The sequence below is a fragment of the Ammospiza nelsoni genome, chromosome 22 (genome assembly GCF_027579445.1).
Source record: "Ammospiza nelsoni isolate bAmmNel1 chromosome 22, bAmmNel1.pri, whole genome shotgun sequence".
NCBI classification, from domain to species: Eukaryota; Metazoa; Chordata; class Aves; order Passeriformes; family Passerellidae; genus Ammospiza; species Ammospiza nelsoni.
The window spans coordinates 935,763-957,504 of NC_080654.1; the positions used below are offsets into that span (position 1 = coordinate 935,763).

The 21,742-nt window shown below is 49.6% G+C and overlaps 2 protein-coding genes across 5 annotated transcripts in view; one reads left to right on the top strand and one right to left on the bottom strand.

Moving 5' to 3' along the window:
* Nucleotides 1-2,447: 2,447 nt before the first annotated feature.
* Nucleotides 2,448-18,984, top strand: PIK3CD (phosphatidylinositol-4,5-bisphosphate 3-kinase catalytic subunit delta). Its single transcript, XM_059487675.1, has 23 exons — nt 2,448-2,505; nt 2,869-3,032; nt 3,741-3,969; nt 4,595-4,818; nt 5,567-5,746; nt 6,345-6,494; nt 6,776-6,865; nt 7,607-7,828; nt 10,608-10,704; nt 10,997-11,127; nt 11,718-11,777; nt 11,923-12,090; nt 12,570-12,691; nt 12,853-12,996; nt 13,208-13,307; nt 13,891-14,069; nt 14,272-14,381; nt 14,642-14,720; nt 14,934-15,101; nt 15,441-15,564; nt 15,884-16,029; nt 16,265-16,397; nt 16,926-18,984. Exons 2-23 carry the CDS (start codon nt 2,892-2,894, stop codon nt 17,061-17,063), a joined length of 3,135 nt encoding a protein of 1,044 aa, XP_059343658.1. The 5' UTR covers nt 2,448-2,505; nt 2,869-2,891; the 3' UTR covers nt 17,064-18,984.
* Nucleotides 18,985-19,125: 141 nt separating this feature from the next.
* CLSTN1 (calsyntenin 1) overlaps nt 19,126-21,742 on the bottom strand; it is a 29,701-nt gene continuing 27,084 nt past the window's right edge. For all 4 annotated transcript variants that reach the window (XM_059487679.1, XM_059487677.1, XM_059487678.1 and 1 more), the window contains one exon: nt 19,126-21,455. In XM_059487679.1, coding sequence (XP_059343662.1) covers nt 21,261-21,455 — 195 coding nt within the window. In that variant the 3' untranslated portion in view covers nt 19,126-21,260. The remainder of the gene's footprint in view (nt 21,456-21,742) is intronic.

Here is a 21,742-nt window from a genome sequence, read left to right on the forward strand (position 1 = left end):
CCACGCAGCACATCACCTGTGAGCTCTGCACTGCTCATTTCCTATAAGCTAAGAGGTATTTTGGTAGTCCTGGGGTTTTATAATTTTGCAATTTGTTTGTGGGTGTTGGAGCTTCCGTATCTGTCTGATGCTGCAGCCTCGCAGGGGAACGCTGCTCCATGTATGATCTTTTTGCTTTCTTTTTTGCTTTTTTTTTTTGCCTTTTCTTCTCCAAAGCAGTTGCATGTTGTAAACACCAGAGCTGTTGTGTTTGACAAGAGGAAATTGAAATTTTGTTAGTAGGTTTTATGTTGGCTGGTGGCTTGTTAAATAGTGGCTGGGTGGTTTCAGATGTGTCTCTTGGGCTCTGCACAAATTTACCTTTCCTCAGATTCCTCAGCTGTGTTCTCTCCTGTAGCTGATGCTGTGCCTCTATTCCCTACATGGCATTCAGTAAAATTGAGAGTTTATTTCTCTCCTAGTGCATGGACTTATCCCATGTGGGAATCAGCTCCCCTCTTTGCTGAGGATACACATTTATTACCTGCACACTAAATAAATACTACAGGGGGAGAGCAGCCTGTAGCTTTCCTGCAGAGTGAAGAATAATGAACTGAGGCAGAGGGCACAAGGGAAGTTGTGGAGTTGCCTTCATCTAAAAAGTGAAATTTTGTCTCATGGTTATTTTCCTCCACCACTTTTACTGCCCAGTGATGAAGAGGTCTGGGCTTTAAAAATTGACAATTATATTGGAGAATTCTTCTTTTTTTTTTTTTTTTTGGAAGACTGCTGCAGTGAAAGACAGGGAGTATATCTCAAATTCCTCCAGTAGTGTAAACCCTGCCAAAAAGGAGTGATGCTGCACTTGGCTGTTCACAAATGGCAGAACAACCCTGAGAAAAGGGAATTGTAATTACTTGTACACACGAGGTCAAGATAGTGCAGACAAGGTTGGAGAGCTCTGTTCAGTTTCCCAAGGCAAAGGGGAAGAGGGAAGTCAGGCAGTGCAGAAACACCCATCTAGGCAGAGCTGGGCTCATGGAAGAACTGTCTCATCAGATCTGAGCTCCAGCAAGGAGAACATTCTGAATTTAGCGATGGGAAGGGGAGAGACTTGGTAAACGATGTATTAGAAACTATGGAAGTCCAGAGTTATTCTTCCTTTGGTATATTCACACCAGGAAAAAAATCCTGCATCCTCTGAATCAGGGAGTTTGGCAAGACAAGGTGCTGAGCTTGAACTGACACTGTAGTGCTCGTGGTTCAGGCAGGCACTTCATATTCTCGGGGATGTGGTGCCAGATAGAAACCCTCAGCAGGAGGAAGCAGCTCAGCCTTGGCTGTGTCTCTGTCTCTGCTGGTCAGCCGAGTTGTGCTAGTTTGCTGATTCAGGCTGAGGTAGCAGATACACCAGAAACCTGCTGTTTTTAGTGTTGATGGGCAGAGAACAAGGCCAGCTTGTTCTGCTTTATTCAAACTCATAAGCCTTGCCTCCTCCCCCCTTGCTGCCCTCCCTGCAGGCCCGGGGTGGTTTGTGGTGATGCAGGCTCTGTGCTGAGGAAGCAGGACAGATAAAACACAGCTCGTGTTTCTGGGAATCCTGACCTCACTGCTGACAGGGAAGTGGTGTGCTCCCAGGAGCTGGCAGATAAGCTGCTGGGCTCCTTCTCCTTGTGCTTGCTGGAGCCCAGGGCTGGCTCCTGAGGAGCTGCCAGCAGGACTCTGTGGTTTGGGAATCAGCTGCACTTTGCTCAGCTCCTTTCCAAGTCCCTACAGCCGCGGCTGCAAAGCTGTGCTTTAAGTTGTGAATGGAGAAATGCTGTGCTGGTTTCATGGGCTGAGGAGAAGGGACACAGACTTGCTCAGGGCTGAGCACCTTCCAGGCTGTACCACTGGGATGTTCCTCTGCTGACCTGGCAGGAAAACGGTGAGAGGGAATTGGGGTGAGCTGGTTTCTCTGCTGGAGTGCTTGCAGAGAATTGGTTGGAGCCACTTCCCTGCCAGTGCCAGCAGTTCCAGAGTCTCCAGCACGTGGGGACACCACTGTGCCACTTGTCACATGTGCAGGAAACCAGAGGTTTTATTGCTGTAGCATTTTGCTTGTGGGCAAATGGATGGAGACTTTGTTACAGGCCTTTGAGAAAGGAAATTTCTGACAGGCTGCTGGTGAATGCCTTTTGTGTCATCCTGTGTTTGGAAACAGCAGCTTGTACCTGATAGCGTTCAGATTCTTGTTCTCTTTGCATTCCTTGGATGTGCTGGAAATAAATTGTAGCATCCTGCCAAGGGACAGGCTGCAGATGGAATTAACAAACTTATTCTGACTACCTCACCCTTCAAATTCATTTTTTTATACTTGTAGAGAGGAGATATACAGCAGAGTATTATTTGTTTGTGTGTGTAAATTGCATGCATACTTGGAACCAGCAACAACCCTTTCTCCCTCTTGCAGACTGGAACTGAGCTCTGGAAAAACAAAGTGGAGCTTGGAGCATGTGGCCTGAGGATTGCCTTACACAGCCAGGGGTAGGAAATTGCTGTTTCTCTTGGCTGCTTGGTCATAGATGAGCTATTGGGACAATGCCTTTGTTCTCCAGAGAAGATAATTCTCTTATTTCTGTGTCAAATGCAGGTGTAGATGTTAATCCTGGCCTAGAAGGGATTAAGAAAGGGTTGCATTGAAATAGAAGCAAATGCTCTAGTTACATGTGGCTCAAAGGCACTGAAGTGGAATTTTTACTAATTTACTAACTTTTCATGAGCTTTAAGGCTGTGCTGACCTTTCTTTCTTTGGGTTCTTTTGCACATTAATTTTCTACAGAGCCCAGCCCAGAACTGAGCAGATAACATGTAGTCAACAGCACCAGATTGTTTTCCCTTTTGTTGCAGGTGGTAGCTGAGCAGTGAGCAGGATGCCCCCAGGCATTTACTGCCCTACGGAATTCTGGTCCAAGGGGGAAAACCAAAGCATCCAGGTGGACTTTTTGCTGCCCACAGGAATATACCTAAACCTCTCAGTGCCCTGCAATGCCAGCCTGGGCACCATCAAGCAGGTAACAGCCTCCTACCCGCTTTGGGTGACAGTCTGTGTTACAGCCAGGGTCATCCACTGCAGAGCTCTGCCTCCAGCAGCAGGCACTTAGGATGAGTCAAAAAAGGGATGTGGAGTCATGTGAGAGTGCTATCCACAGGGAGAGAAGCATCCTTGGGAACTGGATAGTGTTGACAAGACTTGAGAAGCTCTTGGCTCCTGTCCTTGGCACCCTGACAGATTTCATGTTACTGGGGGCAAGTTACTTAACCCAGTTTTGTTTCCAGTGTGAGTAATCGCTGTGTTGCACAGGACCAGAGTCAGCAGGTGCTTACTGTGAGATGTTCAGGTGGGGGTTATTTAAATGCTCAGACTGAGGGGTTGACATTGCCCAAAACAAAAGGCAGGCATGAGGAAAGGAAGTCAATTAAAGGCACCTACAAATAAACCTGCCCAGCAGTTCAGCACCAGCTGCAGCCACCAGACCTGGCTGAGGAGCAGCCTGGGAGAGCCAGGGGGCTGTGGGGAGCTTGGGCTGTGCTCTGCCTTAGCTGTGTGCTGGGGGACAAGTGGTGGGTGACAGTGGCAGGGTGAGGGCTGGACAGGCCCTGAGGGCAGCTGGGTGGCAGTATGGAGGGTGGCAGTGTGTGCTGAGGGACAGGAGCAGGGTGACAACAGCAGGGTGACAGCATGGTGACAGCAGTGCAGTGACAGCAGCATGTCCCCGCAGGTGCTCTGGAAGCACGCGCAGTATGAGCCGCTGTTCCACATGCTCAGCGACCCCGAGGCCTACGTGTTCACCTGCATCAACCAGACGGCCGAGCAGCAGGAGCTGGAGGACGAGCAGCGCCGCCTGTGCGACATCCAGCCCTTCCTGCCCGTGCTGCGCCTCGTGGCGCGCGAGGGAGACCGGGCCAAGAAGCTCATCAACTCCCAGATCAGCCTGCTCATCGGGAGAGGTCAGCCCGCCCTCATGGGCACAACATGGCTGCTGGCTCTGGGGGCACACAGCCCTCGTGGGCCCTACATGGCTCCGGGGGCACACAGCCCTCATGGGCCCAGCACGGCTGCTGGCTCTGGGAGGCACACAGCCCTCACCCTCATGGGCCCAACATGGCTCTGGGGGCACACAGCCTTCATGGGCCCAGCACGGCTGCTGGCTCTGGGGGGCACACAGCCCTCACCCTCATGGGCCCAACATGGCTCTGGGGAGCACACAGCCTTCATGGGCTCAGCACAGCTGCTGGCTCTGGGGGCACAGATATTTCTGTTGGACACAGTGATATTTCTCACTTTCCATCCTGGACAGCTTGGCTGCAGGGTGGGACACTGGGACAGCAGCAGGATCCTGCAGGGCATGCAGGGGACACTGCCTGTGCAGGGCCAGGGAAGGGGGTTGCAGAGTGCTGGGCCCTGGGGACAGTGCCACTGCACATCGTCCATCAGGGGCTGCTGGCAGCTCGGCTGACTCTGCTTTTGGCCACGTGTTAAACACGTGTTCAGGGAGAGATACTGAGGAAAAGGCTCATTTTTCCCACTGGCTGCAGATGCTTATTTTGCCCTCCTCTTCTGCTCTGCACCCAGGTTTGCACGAGTTTGACTCGGTGCAGGACCCGGAGGTGAGCGAGTTCCGCACCAAGATGTGCCAGTTCTGTGAGGAGAAGGCGGCCCAGCGGCAGCAGCTGGGCTGGGCAGCGTGGATGGAGTACAACTTCCCCCTGCAGCTGGAGCCCGCCGCCAAGGGGCTCGCCTCTCTGCAAATCCCCAACAAGAACATTTTTGTCAACATCAGGTTCCAGTCTGGCGGGGTAAAGCACAAAACTTTCCTGTCCCGGTGTTTGGTGGTTTGTGCTTTTCCTTTGGAAACCTCTGTGTGTGTGTGCAGACAGAATAATGTGTGCCTGGACAGTGACTGCATGTGTTCAGTGTTCATTCTCCAGATTGCTTTGCCTGTGGAGAAGGTTGGGAGGGAGCTGCTCTCCCTCCTGAACGTGCACTGGGTGTATTGGTTAGCTGAGGTACATAGGCTGGAAACCTTTGTGGGTTTGGGTGGGAATCCAGCACAGAATGGATTGGAAGCTCAGGAGCCTGCTCAGCAGACACTGCTTGCAGGCACTGCTCTGTGCTGCCCCTGGGCCTCTGAGCTGTTCCTGCTCCTGCCTGGGCTCATGTTCTGCCTCTTGTGCCTGGGCATGAAGCAAGGTCACCCTGGCAGGAGAACAGCCTTCAGAGCAGTGTGTTTGAGCATGGGGACCCTTCCAGTCCCTGCCCTGCTGCTGCAATGACTGTGGGAATGTTTTTAATGACTGGCAGCCACATAAACTGGTGATTCGGCTGAAAATTGAAGTTCCTGTTTTCCAGCCTTGTGCTTACACTGCTGAAACTCGCTCCTGCCCAGTTTGGCAGGAGGAATATCTCTGCTTACCATAGGCTGATGTGTGTGATTGTACCTTCCCTGCTGCTCCTCATTGCCAGCAGCAGGAATGCTGCTCCTTGTCTGTGCCACGCCAGCCCCGTGCTGGTGTCTGACACTTTGCTGTGCTGTTGGGATTGCAGGAGAGCTTCATGTTCCAGATCTCCCCCTGGGAGTTCCCCATCACCCTCATGACCTATGCCATTAAGAAACAGGCCACTGTGCTCCGCCCCGAGACCGTGCAGCAGCCAGAGGACTACACCCTGCAGGTGAATGGGAAATGTGAATATCTCTATGGGAACTACCCCCTGTACCAGTTCCAGGTGAGCCTCGTGTCTTGCTTTGTCAGTGGCTGTTCCCACATGGCCTTCTCTTGCTGGGGACATGGGCTGGGACATGTTGAGAAGGAAAGAGTGCTGTTTGCAGGGGTGCAGCACATCAGTGACAGCACCTGGATGCTATTTAGGGTGAAAGGTACTTCCAGCAACCTAACCAATCCTATTTTGGGGGGCCAATAGCCTAAGCCTGTCCCTAGGTGCCAAGTGCTGTGTAAATACATTTACAGGCTGTGGTTCTGGAAATATCTGCATGCTTGTATGGTGGGATGAGGGTTCTCCCATTGAAAGTTGGGCAAGTAATCCTGAATCATGTGCTCCTCTGGCAGGGCAGACTGCTGCTGGGAGTGCTGAATCCTCCTCAGTGTTTTCCCTTAATGCAGCCATTTGAGTCCATTGATGAAATGCCAGCTATAAAAGGCACTTCATATTCTCAGCTCTGGCAGCATGAGGCCAGTGAGCTGCAGGTTTCTAAAGCAAGAGGAGATAATTGAGAGCTGGGGTTGGATTGTTGCTGTGTCCTTCCCGAGTCCCTGCAGGGCTCCTGCCTGGGCTGGTGGCTCTGGCTGACCCTGTCCCCTCTCAGTACATCCGCAGCTGCCTGCAGCGGGGCCTGACCCCCCACCTGACCATGGTGCACTCCTCTGCCATCATTGCCATGAGGGACGAGCAGACCAACTGCATCACCAGCCCCCCAAAGGCGGCCTCCAAGCCCCCTCCGCTCCCCAAGAAAAAGGTAGAGGGGACAGGGACCCCTGGGCTCCTCTGCTGGGGACACGCTGGGTTGGGAACAGCAGTGGGTGCTCCCTGCCCTTCTCAGGGCAGGTTCCCAGCTGGGAAATAGGGTGGCAATTTCCAGCCAGCCTTCCAGCCCCCTCCACAGCTTCTCTGGCTGTTCCAGGCTTCTTGCTCTTTTCTGTGGGACCCAAAAGCATGGAATGGGAGATGAGTTCTGGTGGGGGCCTTGAGAGGCCTTTGTTGCATCTATTTCTGATCAGAATCCTTTTCTCTTTCCAGCCAAACTATGGCTCTCTCTGGTCCTTGGAGCAGCCTTTCTACATCGAGCTGGTGCAAGGCAGCAAGGTCAATGCAGATGAGAGAATGAAGGTGGGGACTGGCTCACTCTGGGGTTTGTACCTGTGCTTTCCCAGTCACACCCCTCTGGTCTGTGTGGGGAGGACAGGGGTGGCTGGCAGTGTGACCTCACCTGCTCCTGTGGGGCTCCATTCAGCCCTTGGGCAGTCGCTGAGCTGCAGCACAACAGGGATGGGGAGGGAAGTGGGCAGACAGCAGCTCAGCATTGGAAAGAGCTGCTGCCCTGAGGTAATGACATTGTACAGGGCAGGGGACACCCAGCTCTGAGAGGAGTGATGGGAGAGGTGGTGGCTGGCAAAGGGAAGGCAGGAGGCAGCAGAGGCCTGGGATGTGTGGGGTGTTTGCCATGAGGGGGGAAATGAGGAGAAGGGGAACAGCTGCCCTTTGGGAAAGGAAGGAAACTGGGCAAGAACATGCCGCATTAATCAATATGCAAGTCTGCATGAAGTGACAAGATACCAATGCCCTCACTGAAGCTGAGTAAAGAGAGAGACTTCAGAACTGAGTGTCTGAGTGACCTGGGACTGAGACAGGAGAAGGACACCCTGTTCAGTGACCTGGGAATGAGACAGGAGAGGGACACTCTGTCCAGGGAGAGCTGCTCTAAGGAGAGAGCTCAGAGCTGAGTGTCTGAGTGAGCTGGGAATGAGACAGGAGTGGGACACCGTGTTCAGGCAGAGCTGCCCTGTCCCCTTCCCCTGCAGCACACAGACAGTCCCACGTGCTCACGGTGCTGTCCTTGCTGTCCCTCAGCTGGTGGTGCAGGCAGGGCTGTTCCACGGCTCCGAGATGCTGTGCAAGACCGTGTCGAGCTCGGAGGTGAGCGTGTGCTCGGAGCCCGTGTGGCGGCAGCGCCTGGAGTTCGACATCAGCGTGCGCGACCTGCCGCGCATGGCCCGGCTCTGCCTCGCGCTCTATGCCGTCGTCGAGAAGGCCAGGAAGGCTCGCTCCACCAAAAAGAAGTCCAAGAAAGCTGTAAGTGAGGCCAGCCTGGGGCTGCAGATCACATCTTGTGCTCCTGAACCTTTTTGCTTTCAGAAAGGTTCGTGTTATTAAAGCAGCATACAGAGCAATGGCCAGTAACTGCTCCAGCAGGAGCAGGAAGCTGAGAAGTGGCTGCCTGTAAGAAAGGCTGTTTATGTGCAATTTCTTCTCTAGAAAGACCATTGAGAAACATAGCCAGCATCTGACTGGACCTAAAGAGGAATCACTTATCTTGGTGTCCCTGTTTCGCTCTTCTGCAACTTCCTTGTTCTGTAGTTGAGGTTAAACCATCATCTCTGTTGCATTTTCTTTCTAACAAGGTCTTTCCTGCATATCCCCAGTGGAGCAAATTGCCAGCTAGGGAGGGGGAATGAACTGAGGAATGTAAACATTGGTTATGGCAAGGTAACATTAAAGTGCGGGTTCTTCAAGGTCACTGTTCAGGTGTTGCAAACTGACCAAAGTGTTAAATCACCTTGGAAGCTCTTGATCTGAGCATCTTAATCAGAGGTAGTGATATTTCTCATTTTCCAAAACTTCTACGCCATTAATAATTTAGTAACTAAAACAGATCCAACTGCAGCCTGTGATTTAATTGCTGATTTCCCAGAGATGTAACATAAGCCTCAAGCTCTGTTCTTTATGAGCAGCAAAGGCATTTGTGCCTCTGCAAATTATTGTTTCTGTGACCACAAAGACTGTTCCCGTGCCTTAAGGGGAGGGTTACTCATGCCATCTGTGCTAGAGTGCAGAGCAATGAGGCACTGGTGAGTGTGATGGGAAGATTTCAGTTCTGCTCACTCCTCCTCACTGCTGGGAGGTTCACTGAGCCTTGTTGTGCTGACATCAGCTCAGGGTTGCTGTGCAGTCATGTCTGGGAGCAGCGGCCAGCTCACAAATCCTGCTTGTGGAGACCAATTTCTGAGTTGAAGACTTCAGACTGGAAACATTTTGAGGCCAGGACCAGGATTAACAGTTTTATTGTTTGGTTTCTTTTCTATTTAAGAATAGCAGAACCCCAGCTCTTGTTGGAGGCTTTTGTTGGACAGAAGATCTGATTCATCCACAGGCTGGATGGTTGTGGTCACACTGGAATAATTTTCAGTTTTGGAGCAGTCAGAAGGAAATCTTGCTGTTCTGATTGACAAAACAGAGCCAGTCTGTTTAGCTGAGTTGTTAAGGGGATCTTATTCATGTGTGTTCTGGTGCTGGGGAAAGGTGGGTGCATTCTGATGAGCTTTTAGTATAAAATCATAACATTCACCACAGCTGAGCAGTGAAAGAAGGAATTTTTCCCCAGGGTGAGCTATAGCTCTGAGTGAGGTACCCAGAAATAATCTCAAATGATTGTTAAGGGCAGGTTAGCTGATTTTTTTTGCTTGTTTGCTTTGACTGTTATTTTTTTCCTTACTCAGAGGTTAATTCCATACATGTTGTTTATATGCAGACTGTCCAAATCAGATAGGTGGGACTAAATCATTTACTACCACAAAAGCAGGCATGTTTGCAGGCTGGCTGGATGAGTCAGAGGGTTAATGTCACCCAGAGGGTTGGCTTTCAGTGTTTCTCTAAATCATGCAGGAGATGGCTCTCTTTAGAGTGCTGGATCCTTGTTTTGCTGGACCTTATCCACCAGAAATCCTGCCTTGTGTTTTGGCAGGCTCTGAGCTGTGGTTAGATGTCATTTACTCTGTTAGAAAAGGTTATTGCTGCTGCTGGTGTTTTATTTGGCTTTTCCCTGTTGTCTGGAAGCTGATGTCTCAAATGTGATTTCACTGAAGATATTTGGAGTAATCAAATCAGCTCCAAGGTTTGTGAGAGGCCGCTTGAAGTGACTCATTTTGTCACGTTAGAGGGAAATGGGGGCTCTGTAACCTCCTCCAGTGCTGGGGTGTCCTGTGGGGTAAGGCTGCACTGCCTGGAATGTTCCCCATGGAACCACATGTGTCCCTGTGGCTCCATCCAGCGTGGCTCTGTTTGTGGGTGCCTCAGTGCAGGATTTCTGCCATGTAACCCCTTTTCCAGCTGTTTTCTGTGCTGTGCTCTGAGCTCTTGAGTGCTGCTGCATGAGGTCAAGTGTTCCATTGGGGAACCTGACTGCAGGAAAGCTGAGCTCACTCGTGGAATGTGTGTCTGCTCTGGGGCTGGGAGCTGGGTGAGGGCAGGGGATGGGTTCTTTGTCTTGGCCATGTCCCAGGCACTTTGCTTGCTGGAGTCTCCCTCCTCTAAAATGAGGCTGGGTTGGATTTGTGGGGTTTATTTTGGGGGTGTGGTGAGGGATTGGCAGCATAAAGTTTGATTTCTATAGATAGTGTTTATTATTGTACAAAGAAGCCAAGCCTTTTTTTCCTATTATGAGCTATTTCTAGCATCCTTTGCCTTGTTTCCCAAAATCGTGCCTGCTCTGTGTTCCCTGTTTCAAAATTAAAGTTCTTCTCCCTCCCCTCAAATGGTAAAATGTACGAAATGTGTAATAGTTTCCTCAAATATTGACTGTAGAGTAGCAAGGCCTTTTTGGAAAATTAGATTCTTCAGCTTTGCCAAATCTCGGGTGGTGAAGTTTCAGACACATTTGTGTCTGAAAATGTGCGGGGAGCGTTTGGTGCCATTTGGCACCACACAAAGGACCCCAGGTTTTGGCAGGTGCCCGATGCCATCTTGCACTGTTAATTTAGGGCAGTTCAGGAGGGGAGCAGGCAGGTGTCCCTGTGCAGGGGGTGTCTCAGTGCCCTCGGGGCAGGGCAGCCCCCCACGAGCGCTGTCTCCGCAGGACTGCCCCATCGCCTGGGCCAACGTGATGCTCTTCGACTACAGGGACCAGCTGAAGACGGGGGAGTGCTGCCTGCACATGTGGTCCTCCTTCCCAGGTACGGCACGACAGGGAGCTGCTCAGTGGCACCCGCAGTGTCCCCAGCAAGTGGAGTGGCCTCTGCTCTGAGCTGGAGCCCTGCCAAGGCAAGGCTTTGTTGAGCTTGGCTTTGCAGGTGTGACCTGAGTGGTGGCTGCTCACCTGAGGGTGCCACGTGCCCTCACTGGGGAAGGCTCAGGAGGGTGAAGTGCTCGTGGCCAGGCAGTGCCAGGGCAGTGCCTCTGCTCTGCTTTCTGCACCAAAGCTTTGCAAGGTTTGGGCTCATGGGTTTTGTGTACTTTGTTTTTCAGATGAGAAAGGGGAACTTCTGAACCCCATGGGCACAGTGCAGTGCAACCCCAACACTGAGAGTGCAGCAGCCTTGGTCATCTGCTTCCCCAGCGTGGCAGCACATCCTGTGTACTACCCATCCTTTGAGCAGGTGGGGCACAGGGACACTTGTAGAAATTCCCTCACTGTCCCTTCCAGTGGGGAACCTCTGGGGCAGCCATCCACAGGGACTGGGTGCAAGCAAACTTGATTAATAGATACTGTTAACTGAAAATTTCACTTTCTCCTCTCACCTAATGGACCTTTGAGTGAATTCCAAGCTATGAATTACTGAGGTAAAGCTGCTCTAATAGATGAGCATTTGTTTAAAAAGTAGGTTTAACTGAACTGCCTTCAGACTGCTTTAAGGTCTTTGGGAAGGAAGAGGAATAAAGGGGAAATGAGTGAAAGTGGGCAGCTCCCTCCCTTTCAGCAGAGTGATAACATGCCATGTGTGAGGTGGAGATTTTCCATCTGTCACTGCAACTGGCCAGACAAGTGGAGGAAGAGATGTGCCTGGTTTCAGGGGAGGAAGGAGCTCTGTGCTCCCCAAGAGGCAGGGTCTGGCTCAGAGCCTGTGCCAGGCACAAAGGGGAGCCAGACAGGGGGCAAGGGACTGCCCTCCAATGCAGCATGAGGTGATGGTGCCCACAGTTACAGAGGAACTGAGAGCCTTTCTCACCCTCTTTATCTGCGTCCCAGCTGCTGGAGTTGGGGAGGAATGGAGAACAGCCCCGAGCTGCCCCAGAAGATTCTGAGGAGGTGAGTCTGCTGGCATCAGTGTTCAGCTGCTGCCAGCCTGGTTTCATGGGCTGCTTTTACCCCCTACCCCTGTCCCAGCGCTTTCACCCAGCCCTGCAGGGCCCCTGTGGGCTGGCTGAGCCCAGGGTGTGCTCCTGCTGTGCAGAAGCTGCAGCTGAAGGAGATCCTGGAGCGCAGGAGCCACACGGAGCTGTACGAGCACGAGAAGGACCTGGTGTGGAAGATGCGCTACGACATCCGCGACCAGTACCCGCAGGCGCTGGCCAAGCTGCTCATCATCACCAAGTGGAACAGGCACGAGGATGTTGCCCAGGTGAGGCTGCTGGGGCTGGCAGCCAGGGCTCCTGTTTTGGTCCATCTTTCAGTGTTTGCATTCCTGTGCTGTGTTTGGGAGCCTGGCTGAGCAGGGGTTTCACAGTTTTCTCAGGGAAGTTCCCAGCTGAGGTCTGGCTCTTCTGGGCTCTGTGTGGTTCTGGGAGCTGTCCCAGATTCATTACTGGCCAACAAGGCCTTGTTTATCCCTTCAAGAAACTGGAGACAAAAAAAAAATCTGTATAATTCTTGGGAAAAAAAGATATCTGGATTGAATATTCTTGAATAATAGTAAGAGATCAGCACAAGCCACCTCAATGGATCAGTTTTTGACCTGGTATCTGCAAACGTGCTGTGAGGCATCTATAAATAGTGATGCCCTGTAAGGAGCTGCTCTTTCACCAATAGAATTTCAGATTTATATCCATTGTCATAAAAGCCTTGTTCCTTTTTTAACTATTTTCTTTTTGGTCATTACAGATGATTTCTCTGCTTCAGACCTGGCCAGAGCTGCCTGTCCTGAATGCCTTGGAGCTGCTGGATTTCAGCTTTCCTGACCGTTATGTTGGTTCCTTTGCCATCAACTCCCTGAAGAAGCTGACGTAAGTGCTGGCCCCAGGGGAGAGGCAGAGCCCTTTCTATTTCTGCTCAGGGCTGCTGAGGGGCTGTGAACAGCAGTGACAGCCTTGCCTTTGCAGCTCTTACAAGAACATTCATGGCAGCAAATACAAGGCTGTGTTTCATGTTTCCTTTCTGTCCACAGGGATGATGATGTGTTCCAATACCTGCTGCAGCTTGTCCAGGTGCTCAAGTACGAATCCTACCTAGACTGTGAATTGACCAAGTTCCTGCTGGAAAGGGCATTGTCCAACCGCAAGATCGGCCACTTCCTCTTCTGGCATCTGAGGTGAAGAGCAAATCTTATAGGCTTTTTCTCAAAACTCAAGGGAAACCAGCATTTACTGAGTCCTTCATTGCTCTGTGAAGTGGGAACTGCTACTTTTTACCTCGGGTGCCTCAATAAGAATCATTCCAGGAGGACACAGTATTGGTTTTTTGTTAATTTCTTTTTGTCTTTTGTGGCTCTGCTCTAACTGCTCTGCCTGCTCCCTGCCCAGGTCAGAGATGCACGTGCCTGCTGTTTCCCTGAGGTTTGGGCTGATCCTGGAAGCCTACTGCCGGGGCAGCACCCACCACATGAAGGTGCTGATGAAGCAGGTACTGATTGCTTTGGGCCCTCCCTCTGCCTTGGGGCTGGTTCTCAGCTCTTGGCTCGCCCAAATTAATGTTACCAGTAGTACAGAAAAGCCTTGTGAGGGCTGCTGGCCTTGGGGTCCCCTGTGGCTCTGGGGCTCTCACCCACACAGCTGCGGTGTGTGTCTAGAATGCTCTGAAATGTGCAGACCACTGCTGTTACAGATCAGCTGTTCAGTGGGAGCTGATCACAACCAGAACTCCCCAAAAGCAACCAAGGGCAGGCTGGGCTCTCAGTCTCATCCTCTGCACTCTTCCAGCCAGGGCACCTCACTTCTTCCTTTGGAGTGTGGTAATGTGCTTTATTCCTGCTGCAGCCATTATCCTGCAATGCATTTGTGCCCAGCAGAGTATCCACAATTAATTATGGATCTTCCTCAAGCAGATACTACTAAATTTGTTTTGCTGCAGTGTGTGAAATTGCTACAAATTGAAGAGGAAGTAAGAGATGGAACCAAGGTTTACATTTCACAAGAGATTTTAATGTTTTAAACTTTCTCCAGGAATTTCCTATTTGTTAACCCTGTTTCATCCCTCCCATTTTCAGGGAGAAGCACTGAACAAGATGAAAGCTCTGAATGACTTTGTGAAAGTGAGCTCTCAGAAGGCCACCAAGCCTCAAACCAAGGAGATGATGCACATGTGCATGAAGCAGGAAACCTACAGGGAAGCCCTTTCCCACCTCCAGTCCCCCCTGAACCCCAACATCATCCTCGCTGAAGTTTGGTAAGGGACAGATCTGCACCTCTGAATTTGTGTGAATTTTGTGCTTTGTTTCACACTGGAGCCAGGCTTTGGGTTATCCCAAGGTTCTTTCCTCATGGGAGTCCCAGGTCCAGCAGTGGGTGGAGTTGCTGTAGGACTGGCAGCTTGGATGGCTGATATTTTAATAGATGGAAACTGAGGGTAATATTTTTATTTCCTCTAGTGTGGATCAGTGCACCTTCATGGACTCCAAAATGAAACCTTTGTGGATTGTGTTTAATAGTGAAGAGACAGGTGGAGGTGGAGTGGGTATAATTTTTAAAAATGGAGATGGTAAGTGTTTATTATGCTTGTGAAAATATGTCTTTTAGTGTCAAGTATTTACTGGGTGAGTGGGCCTAAATCTGGACCATTAAGATGTTGTGTAAATTAGGAACTTTAATGGTTTTGGGTGAGTTTTTTGGTAGTAATCTGAAAATTAATATTAATTCACCTCTATATTTCACCTGCTTCCCCCTTTAATTAAGATTTTAGTGCAGATATTGGATACCTTTGAACATTTAAATGATATTTTCCTGTGCAATGCTGCCCAGATCTGCGCCAGGACATGCTGACTCTGCAGATGATCCAGCTGATGGACATCCTGTGGAAGCAGGAGGGCCTGGACCTGAGGTGAGCAGTGTGCCCACAGCTGGCCTGCACTGACAGGGTGCAGGGGCTGCTTTCTCTGCAGCTCTGTCTGGTGTTCTGGGCAGCTTCTGTGGGCTGGGGAAAGAACTGCAGAGCAGAAAGGGAGGAGACAGGGCAGGCAAGGGAAAGGTTAAAAGTCACCACCGTGCATTTGTGGGCAGGATTTCAGTGGAAGGGTTTCTTTCATCTCTGCAGGATGACCCCTTATGGCTGCCTCTCCACAGGAGACAAGACGGGGCTCATTGAGGTGGTCATGCACTCGGACACCATCGCCAACATCCAGCTCAACAAGAGCAACATGGTGGCCACGGCTGCCTTCAACAAGGACGCTCTGCTGAACTGGCTCAAGTCCAAGAACCCGGGGTGAGGGCTCACCTTCCCTCCCTGCTCCTTTCCTTCAGCCCTGCACAGCTCCAGGCTGTCCCACAGGGGCTGTGGCTGCTCCCCTGCCTGGCACACCTGGAGGCCTCATGTGGATCTCATTTCCACTGAGATTGTGGACACCCCCTTATTCAGACCCCTTCAGTTACAGACAGTTCTTGCAGCTCATTTTTGTGCAGCAGGGGTGGGAGTCCTACTCCAGAGAGCACTGTGGGAATCCAAGCGAGCTTCCCTCCCTTCTGCAGCTGAAAACAGCTCTCCCCGTGGGGCTGTACTGGAGTCCAAAGTCAAATTATCTTTCACTCTTTCTTCCCTCTCCAGAGATGCCTTGGACCAAGCCATCGAGGAGTTCACCCTGTCCTGTGCTGGCTACTGCGTGGCCACCTACGTGCTGGGCATTGGGGACCGGCACAGCGACAACATCATGGTCAGGGAGACGGGGCAGGTAATGGGGAGGCACCTGGGCACGGGGGTGGTGGGCACCTGGGCACGGGGATGGTGGGCACCTGGGCACGGGGGTGGTGGGCACCTGGGCACGGGGATGGTGGGCACCTGGGCACGGGGGTGGTGGGCACCTGGGCATGGGCTCTGCCCAAAGCAGGGCACCTGGGCACGGGATGGTGCTCTGCCCAAAGCAGGGCCACTCTTCTCTCTCCCAAAACTCTGTGGCCAGGATCTGCTCAATGCAGTAACTGAAAGGAGCTCAGCTCTGATCAGCTAAAAGAGGTAATATTCTGAAAATATAATTTTTTTTTTATTTGCAGCTGTTCCATATTGATTTTGGTCACTTTTTGGGGAACTTCAAGACTAAATTTGGTATTAATAGAGAACGAGTCCCGTTCATCTTAACCTACGACTTTGTGCATGTCATCCAGCAAGGAAAAACTAACAACAATGAGAAGTTTGAAAGGTAAGTGCTGGGAGTTAAACTTGACTTCAGCTTTTGAAGCTCTAAATTTTTAGTATTTATTTCCACCATTAGTATTATAAGTATTTAGTATTTATTTCCACCAACGTGCAGCTTATAGCTGCCTGTACAGATGAAAGTAAATTATTAACTGGAGAGAGCAGGGTTCAGACTGCTTAAGTGCTTTACAGAATGGTGGAGCTGGCAGTCCTCACTCCTTTGGCTGGTCTTTGCTCAGGTTCAGGGGTTACTGTGAAAGGGCCTACATGATCCTGCGGCGCCACGGGCTCCTCTTCCTGCACCTCTTTGCACTCATGAAGGCTGCTGGGCTGCCAGAGCTCAGCTGCTCCAAAGACATCCAGTACCTAAAGGTAAGAGGCAGAGCCCACACAAGGGGGTAAAACTGAGCACCTGATTTTGGCTGGGGGAGGAGGAGGATGTCAGTGGGCAAGGCCAGATTCTTAAAAGCAGATGAGCTCCAGAACAGTGAGTGGATGCCCAATGCCCTGTGCAGGACATGAGAAATGCCAGGTCCTGGTGCTCAGAAACCTCTTCAGGTTCTGCACCTGGAGGCAGCAGGAGCCTGCTTGCAGGGAAGGAGGCAAAGCCCTTGGCTCTCATTTCCTAGTTTGCCTCCTGAGTCATAACCACCCATCCCTGGCAGGTGCAGAACACTTTTTCCAAGAGCAATACACAATGTGCTCTTTCCTGCACCAACAGAAGCAGAGGGTGCAAGTGTTTATCAGAGAAAAAGCCTCCTGCAACTGCAGGAACAATTAAAAATAATTGATGGACACTCCATTGCTCCTTTCAATTGAGTAATTTCTTATGAATAAATGTCTTACTGGGTGAGCAGTGACTTGTTCAGTTGTGCACTGATTTGTGCCTCCTGCCTACAGGACTCCCTGGCCCTTGGGAAAACCGATGAGGAGGCACTGAAGCACTTCAGAGTGAAGTTTAACGAAGCCCTGAGGGAGAGCTGGAAAACCAAAGTGAACTGGCTGGCACACAACGTCTCCAAAGACAACAGGCAGTAGAGCAGGAGCTGCCCCTGCCCAGGAGAACAGAGCAGCCCAGCACTGACAGCCAGGTGCCTAAGGACTGAACAGGGGTGCAGAGTGCAAGATCCCCCACCTCGTTCCCAGAGACCAGACATTGCTGCATGACTGAAAAACTGTTGGCCTGTCCTCAGCCACCCCACCCTGGCTGCTGAACATCCTTGGGGGACAAGGAGAGACATGAGGCAATAAAACTACTGCATACAGTGAAGGTAGGTGCAGGTACTGTACCCTTGAGAACTCCTTCAGCTTCAAATGCACATTTGAATGAAGTCAAGACAGTTGTAACATCCCTCCAGTGTGCTAATGTCTGTGTCTCTATTTTCTTGAAAATTTAGCTGAGCAGAGATCCCCCTATGCCTGTAGCCTATCTAGGTCACCACTATTACAGCTTAGAGGCATTAACTTCAGCATGTGGTCACTCCTGCCCTGTGTCAGTGTCCACTGAGGTGGGTCAGCTCAAAGCACACCAAAGCTGACTTGGATAAATGGTTTTATTCTGCCTTGAGACGGGATAAAAACATCCAGGCTGTCATATTGCTTTCTGTCTGCTCCAGAGGCCAAAGTGTTCTGAAACTGAGCTGGAACTCAGCTACTGCTGTCTAGAACTGATGGCACAAAAGCAGCTTTGAGGTGGCCACTGGATCAGGTACTTTGCTTTCCAAAGTTAGGCTTTAGTTGAGCCTCAAGTAATTCCATTTCTGCATTTATTTTGGTTTCAAACCTGAAAACGCTAAGATTGCATTTTCAAATTGAAGTACTTACTGCTTTTCGTAACAGATGTTAAGCTGTGAGGTCTATTCATACAAACCCTGTTGCCTCTCAAGCACCTGTTGGTAGAAGCAGCAGTTCTGGCATAGAAGACACCTCATTTTAATTTAATCTAACCCTGGGAGAGCCCCTTTTCCTACACCTTCAGATGATACTGTGACTGAAGCACTCAGGCTCTAACAGCTACTTTGGTACTAGAGGGAAATACTGCAGGATTTAGAGCTCTGTGCAGGCTGATCAGTGAGAAACAGCCCTGTGCCTCTGCTCCATTTTAGAGAGTAAATATTGCTATTTCCTTGCTTATTAAACTAATTTACAGAGCAAAAAGTATGCAGAGAAAGTCTTGGGCCCTGTGCAAGGTGAGATGCACTGAACGCACAGCCCCAGTCAGGTTCTTGTGGAAGGGAAGACACTACAATTCCAGAGCTGCAAAAGCAATTCTCTTGCAGTGCCAGAGCCTGGTGTTCAGGGTGCTGCAGCACTGGCCCCTGCTCTCCTCATCCCTCTCACAGCACAAAGGCCAGGCCCTCACAGATTTCAGAGCAGTGGCTCCTGTCCTGTCCCTCACTTTGAGAAGTGCAATAACACAAAGGTGTATCAGTATCAGCTGCAAGAACTGAGCACAGTTTTACAGAGCTTAGTCTGGAAAACTTGACTTACCTATGAGCAGTAAAAATTCAGTGAGTCATCGTGTGGACCTTCTTTTTTGTACACCCTGGGAGGGCAACTTGGATAAATCTCTGAGAGTTCTGTTGGGTCAGTAAAGAGCGTTTGACTCCAGACTCACAAAGCAGCAGCTCACCTGATGGTTTTCAGCAAGCTGAACTGTACTAAAGACTGAAACTTAGAGAATTTTCAAAAATGTTCCATTTCATTACAAGTGGCTTCTCATTTTTATAAATATGCTCAGAATGATAGACTTATTTCTATTTATTTAGAGATGTTTCTGTCATTATTTTTTTTTAACTCTGTACAAACTGATTGTGCTTATTCTGTTGCCTTTGAAAAAGAAGTATTTTTTTAAGCCAAACCGTGGTTCTGCAAGAAGAGAATGTTTACATGTTTGGCTCTTCAGTTGCGGTAGGTACATGTTTTGTAAATAAGAAATAAAAGATATTGACGAATTGTACACAAATGCTGCCAAGTCCTTGTGTGTTTGAGAGCAATGACCACAAAACTCTCCTACTCCCCCAGCAGAGGCAAATTAATGCAGTTTATATAACTGGATTCTATTTTGTTTCACTCAGGAAAATAAAAAATGCAAACAACCTTTAGAACCAGAAATTTATTGTAGCTTATAGACTTTCCAAACTGACCTGTTACCAATATACACATCTGAAAAGTTATACCCACAGTGGCTACAAACTGCATCAGGACATTACAACCCCTCAGTATTACCATTAAGTCATGATCAGTTTTGGTCTAAAATACAGCAGCTACAGCAACAGTATATGGAAGGATAAGTCTTCTACACATTAACACAGGACAACTGTCAGACATAAGTTAAAAGTTTCCCAGTTTACTTAAAACTAGCAGTTAATTACCACATAAGTAGTCAAAACCATTTTCCCATTTTAGAAATCTAAAATTTTACATTTAAAAAAAACCAAAACAACCCCCAAAAACAGTAAGCTCTGGTGTGGGTTCTTTCCCTGCTGCCAGGTCCATCTCTATTGTAAAGGCACTCCTCAGTCAGGCTCCCCCAGAGCAAACCCCATCAATCCTGGGGCTGCTCTGGGGATCCAGCTGTACAAACACGTGCTCAGCCCTGATCTTTCACCCCTCTGTGCCCCTCTCTGGCCCTGCCCTGGCCTGGCTGGGGCACGCTGGGCTCTGCAGCCACAGCCAGGAGCAGTGGCTGGCGCTTGGCTTACCGTGCTCAGGAGGGAATGCAGTCCCAGGCTCCTGCTACAGGCAGAGCAAGTTACTCTGTAATCCACCTCCACACAGATCAAGCAGAAATTCATTATTCACGACTCTGCATCAGACCAAATAAAGTTAAACAACCCTGCCTGACAGAAAAAACAGCCCCCCATGTTTGTACCTTCCAGCTACTGCCCTCTGCAATCCCAAATTGGAACTGGGATCAGAAACAACCCAAATCACATGAATTAACATGATTCCCAAGGTTTTCTGGTTGGGTAGTTTATGCTACAGTTTCTCACCAGCAGGAAAACACAATTACTAAGTGTAAACAAAGGCTTAAAACACCGACAATCTGTACAAGGGGCTGCAGGGGAGGAGCAGGAGTGTCCAGTGGTATCAGCTACACCCCAAACCCTCCCACTTCCAAATTAGAAACAAATGAACAAAAACCCCCCCAAATCCCTATCCATGTAGACTGGTAGCCCAGGTGCTCAGACTCCCCTAGACCCCAGTCTGTCTGCAGTGTGCACAGCCCACATTGGGCTCCAGGCACCCCCCAGAACTACCAGGAGCTGTGGCCACAGCCACAGCACACAGATCTGCCCACCATGCATGTAGTGTTATTTCCCCAATAACTTAAAAGCCTTTATGGCAAGCCTCAATTGGAGAAAAAAATAAAATTAAAACCAAACTGTAGTGCACAGGGGAGCTGAACCTCTGCAGAGGCTCCTAAAGCCTTTACAACTTCTCACAAGCTTGTCTGTTCCCTCTGCAAAACAAAAAGGAGATGAAAGAAGAGGAAGGAGTCCAAGGAGAGCGGGGCATGAGCACACATCGCAGTCAAGGCCAAGACAGAGTTACTGAACATCTACACTAAGAACTGTGCCCGTGCTCCTGCTGCAGTAGGATGAGACTTGGAATAGTTCATGCTGCATGATTTTTCACTTTAGCATGTTTTAAACCCCAATCCCTGTTTTCACTACCACAAATGACATAATTACATAATTCCAATATATTTACAAAATATTAAAAAGTCTTGTTAATCTTCTACATATTAACCTCATTCTGCCACTTTACACATGCACTAATTCGGGGGAAAAAAAATTAAAAGAAATCAACAGGCTGAAATGAGCAGCTTTACCCTTTGTCAACAAGCAATCCTTGCATCTTTTAGAAAAAGGAACAAAGCCAAGTTTGTTTCACTGAGCAAAAAAAGACAGTTCAGAAATTCATGTGCAATGGCTACAGAGCTGTAGAGTCACTTAGCTGAGATGACATGAAGAAAAAAGTGCAAGGTGGTTCCTCACAGAGCGTAAAAAAAATCCAGTCACTGAGGCATGGCTGAAGGAAGAGGTGCTAACTACAACCCTACACATCAGGAACTAGCTGACAGAACACAAACACAGCTGTGTGGGGGTTCAATCTACTGGCCAGAATGAATTTTTTTGTTTCAAACACCATGAATCCTTGGTACCAATGGAGTGTGTTACAGTGGAGTCTTCTAGAGCGGGAACATAAAGACAAAGGGAGCAGCTAGAATCAATAACTGAGGGTAGAGTCATCCCATTCCAGCTGCTGCTGTCTGTTAACATTCTGTTGGTCCTCCTCCTGCTCTCCCTCTTCCTCCTCACTGCTTTCAGACTCTGCACTAGTGATGTCATCTTCTTCTCCGTCTTCACTTTCTTCTTCCTCCTCTTCCTCCTCCTCTTCACTGCTGTGTTGATCCTCGTACGTCTGTTCAGACAAAAATTAGCTGTCATTACCATAGTGGCTAAAATTATTTTTGCTCTTTATTCAAGGCTTTATATTGAGGAAGAGCTATTGCAGATTCCTTGCTAGATTTAGCAGTTCAGCAGGAATTAGGCAGAAAGCAAAAAAGACAAAGGAAGCAGCACATTGTAAAAGAGTTCTGTGACAATCCTGGCACATCCTGGCACTCTACACAAATTGGCTCTGAAGGGTGATCCACTACTGCAAATTCTACTGGAAAAGGATCTTACAATAGGACACAAAGCATGAAG

Excerpts from the sequence above, each read along its gene's own strand:
- PIK3CD (XM_059487675.1), top strand. The coding sequence starts at position 2,892 with ATGCCCCCAGGCATTTACTGCCCTACGGAATTCTGGTCCAAGGGGGAA. Across the intron at positions 7,829-10,607 it reads AAAAGAAGTCCAAGAAAGCT|GACTGCCCCATCGCCTGGGC; the intron begins GTAAGTGAGGCC and ends CTGTCTCCGCAG. Across the intron at positions 12,692-12,852 it reads AACTCCCTGAAGAAGCTGAC|GGATGATGATGTGTTCCAAT; the intron begins GTAAGTGCTGGC and ends TTCTGTCCACAG.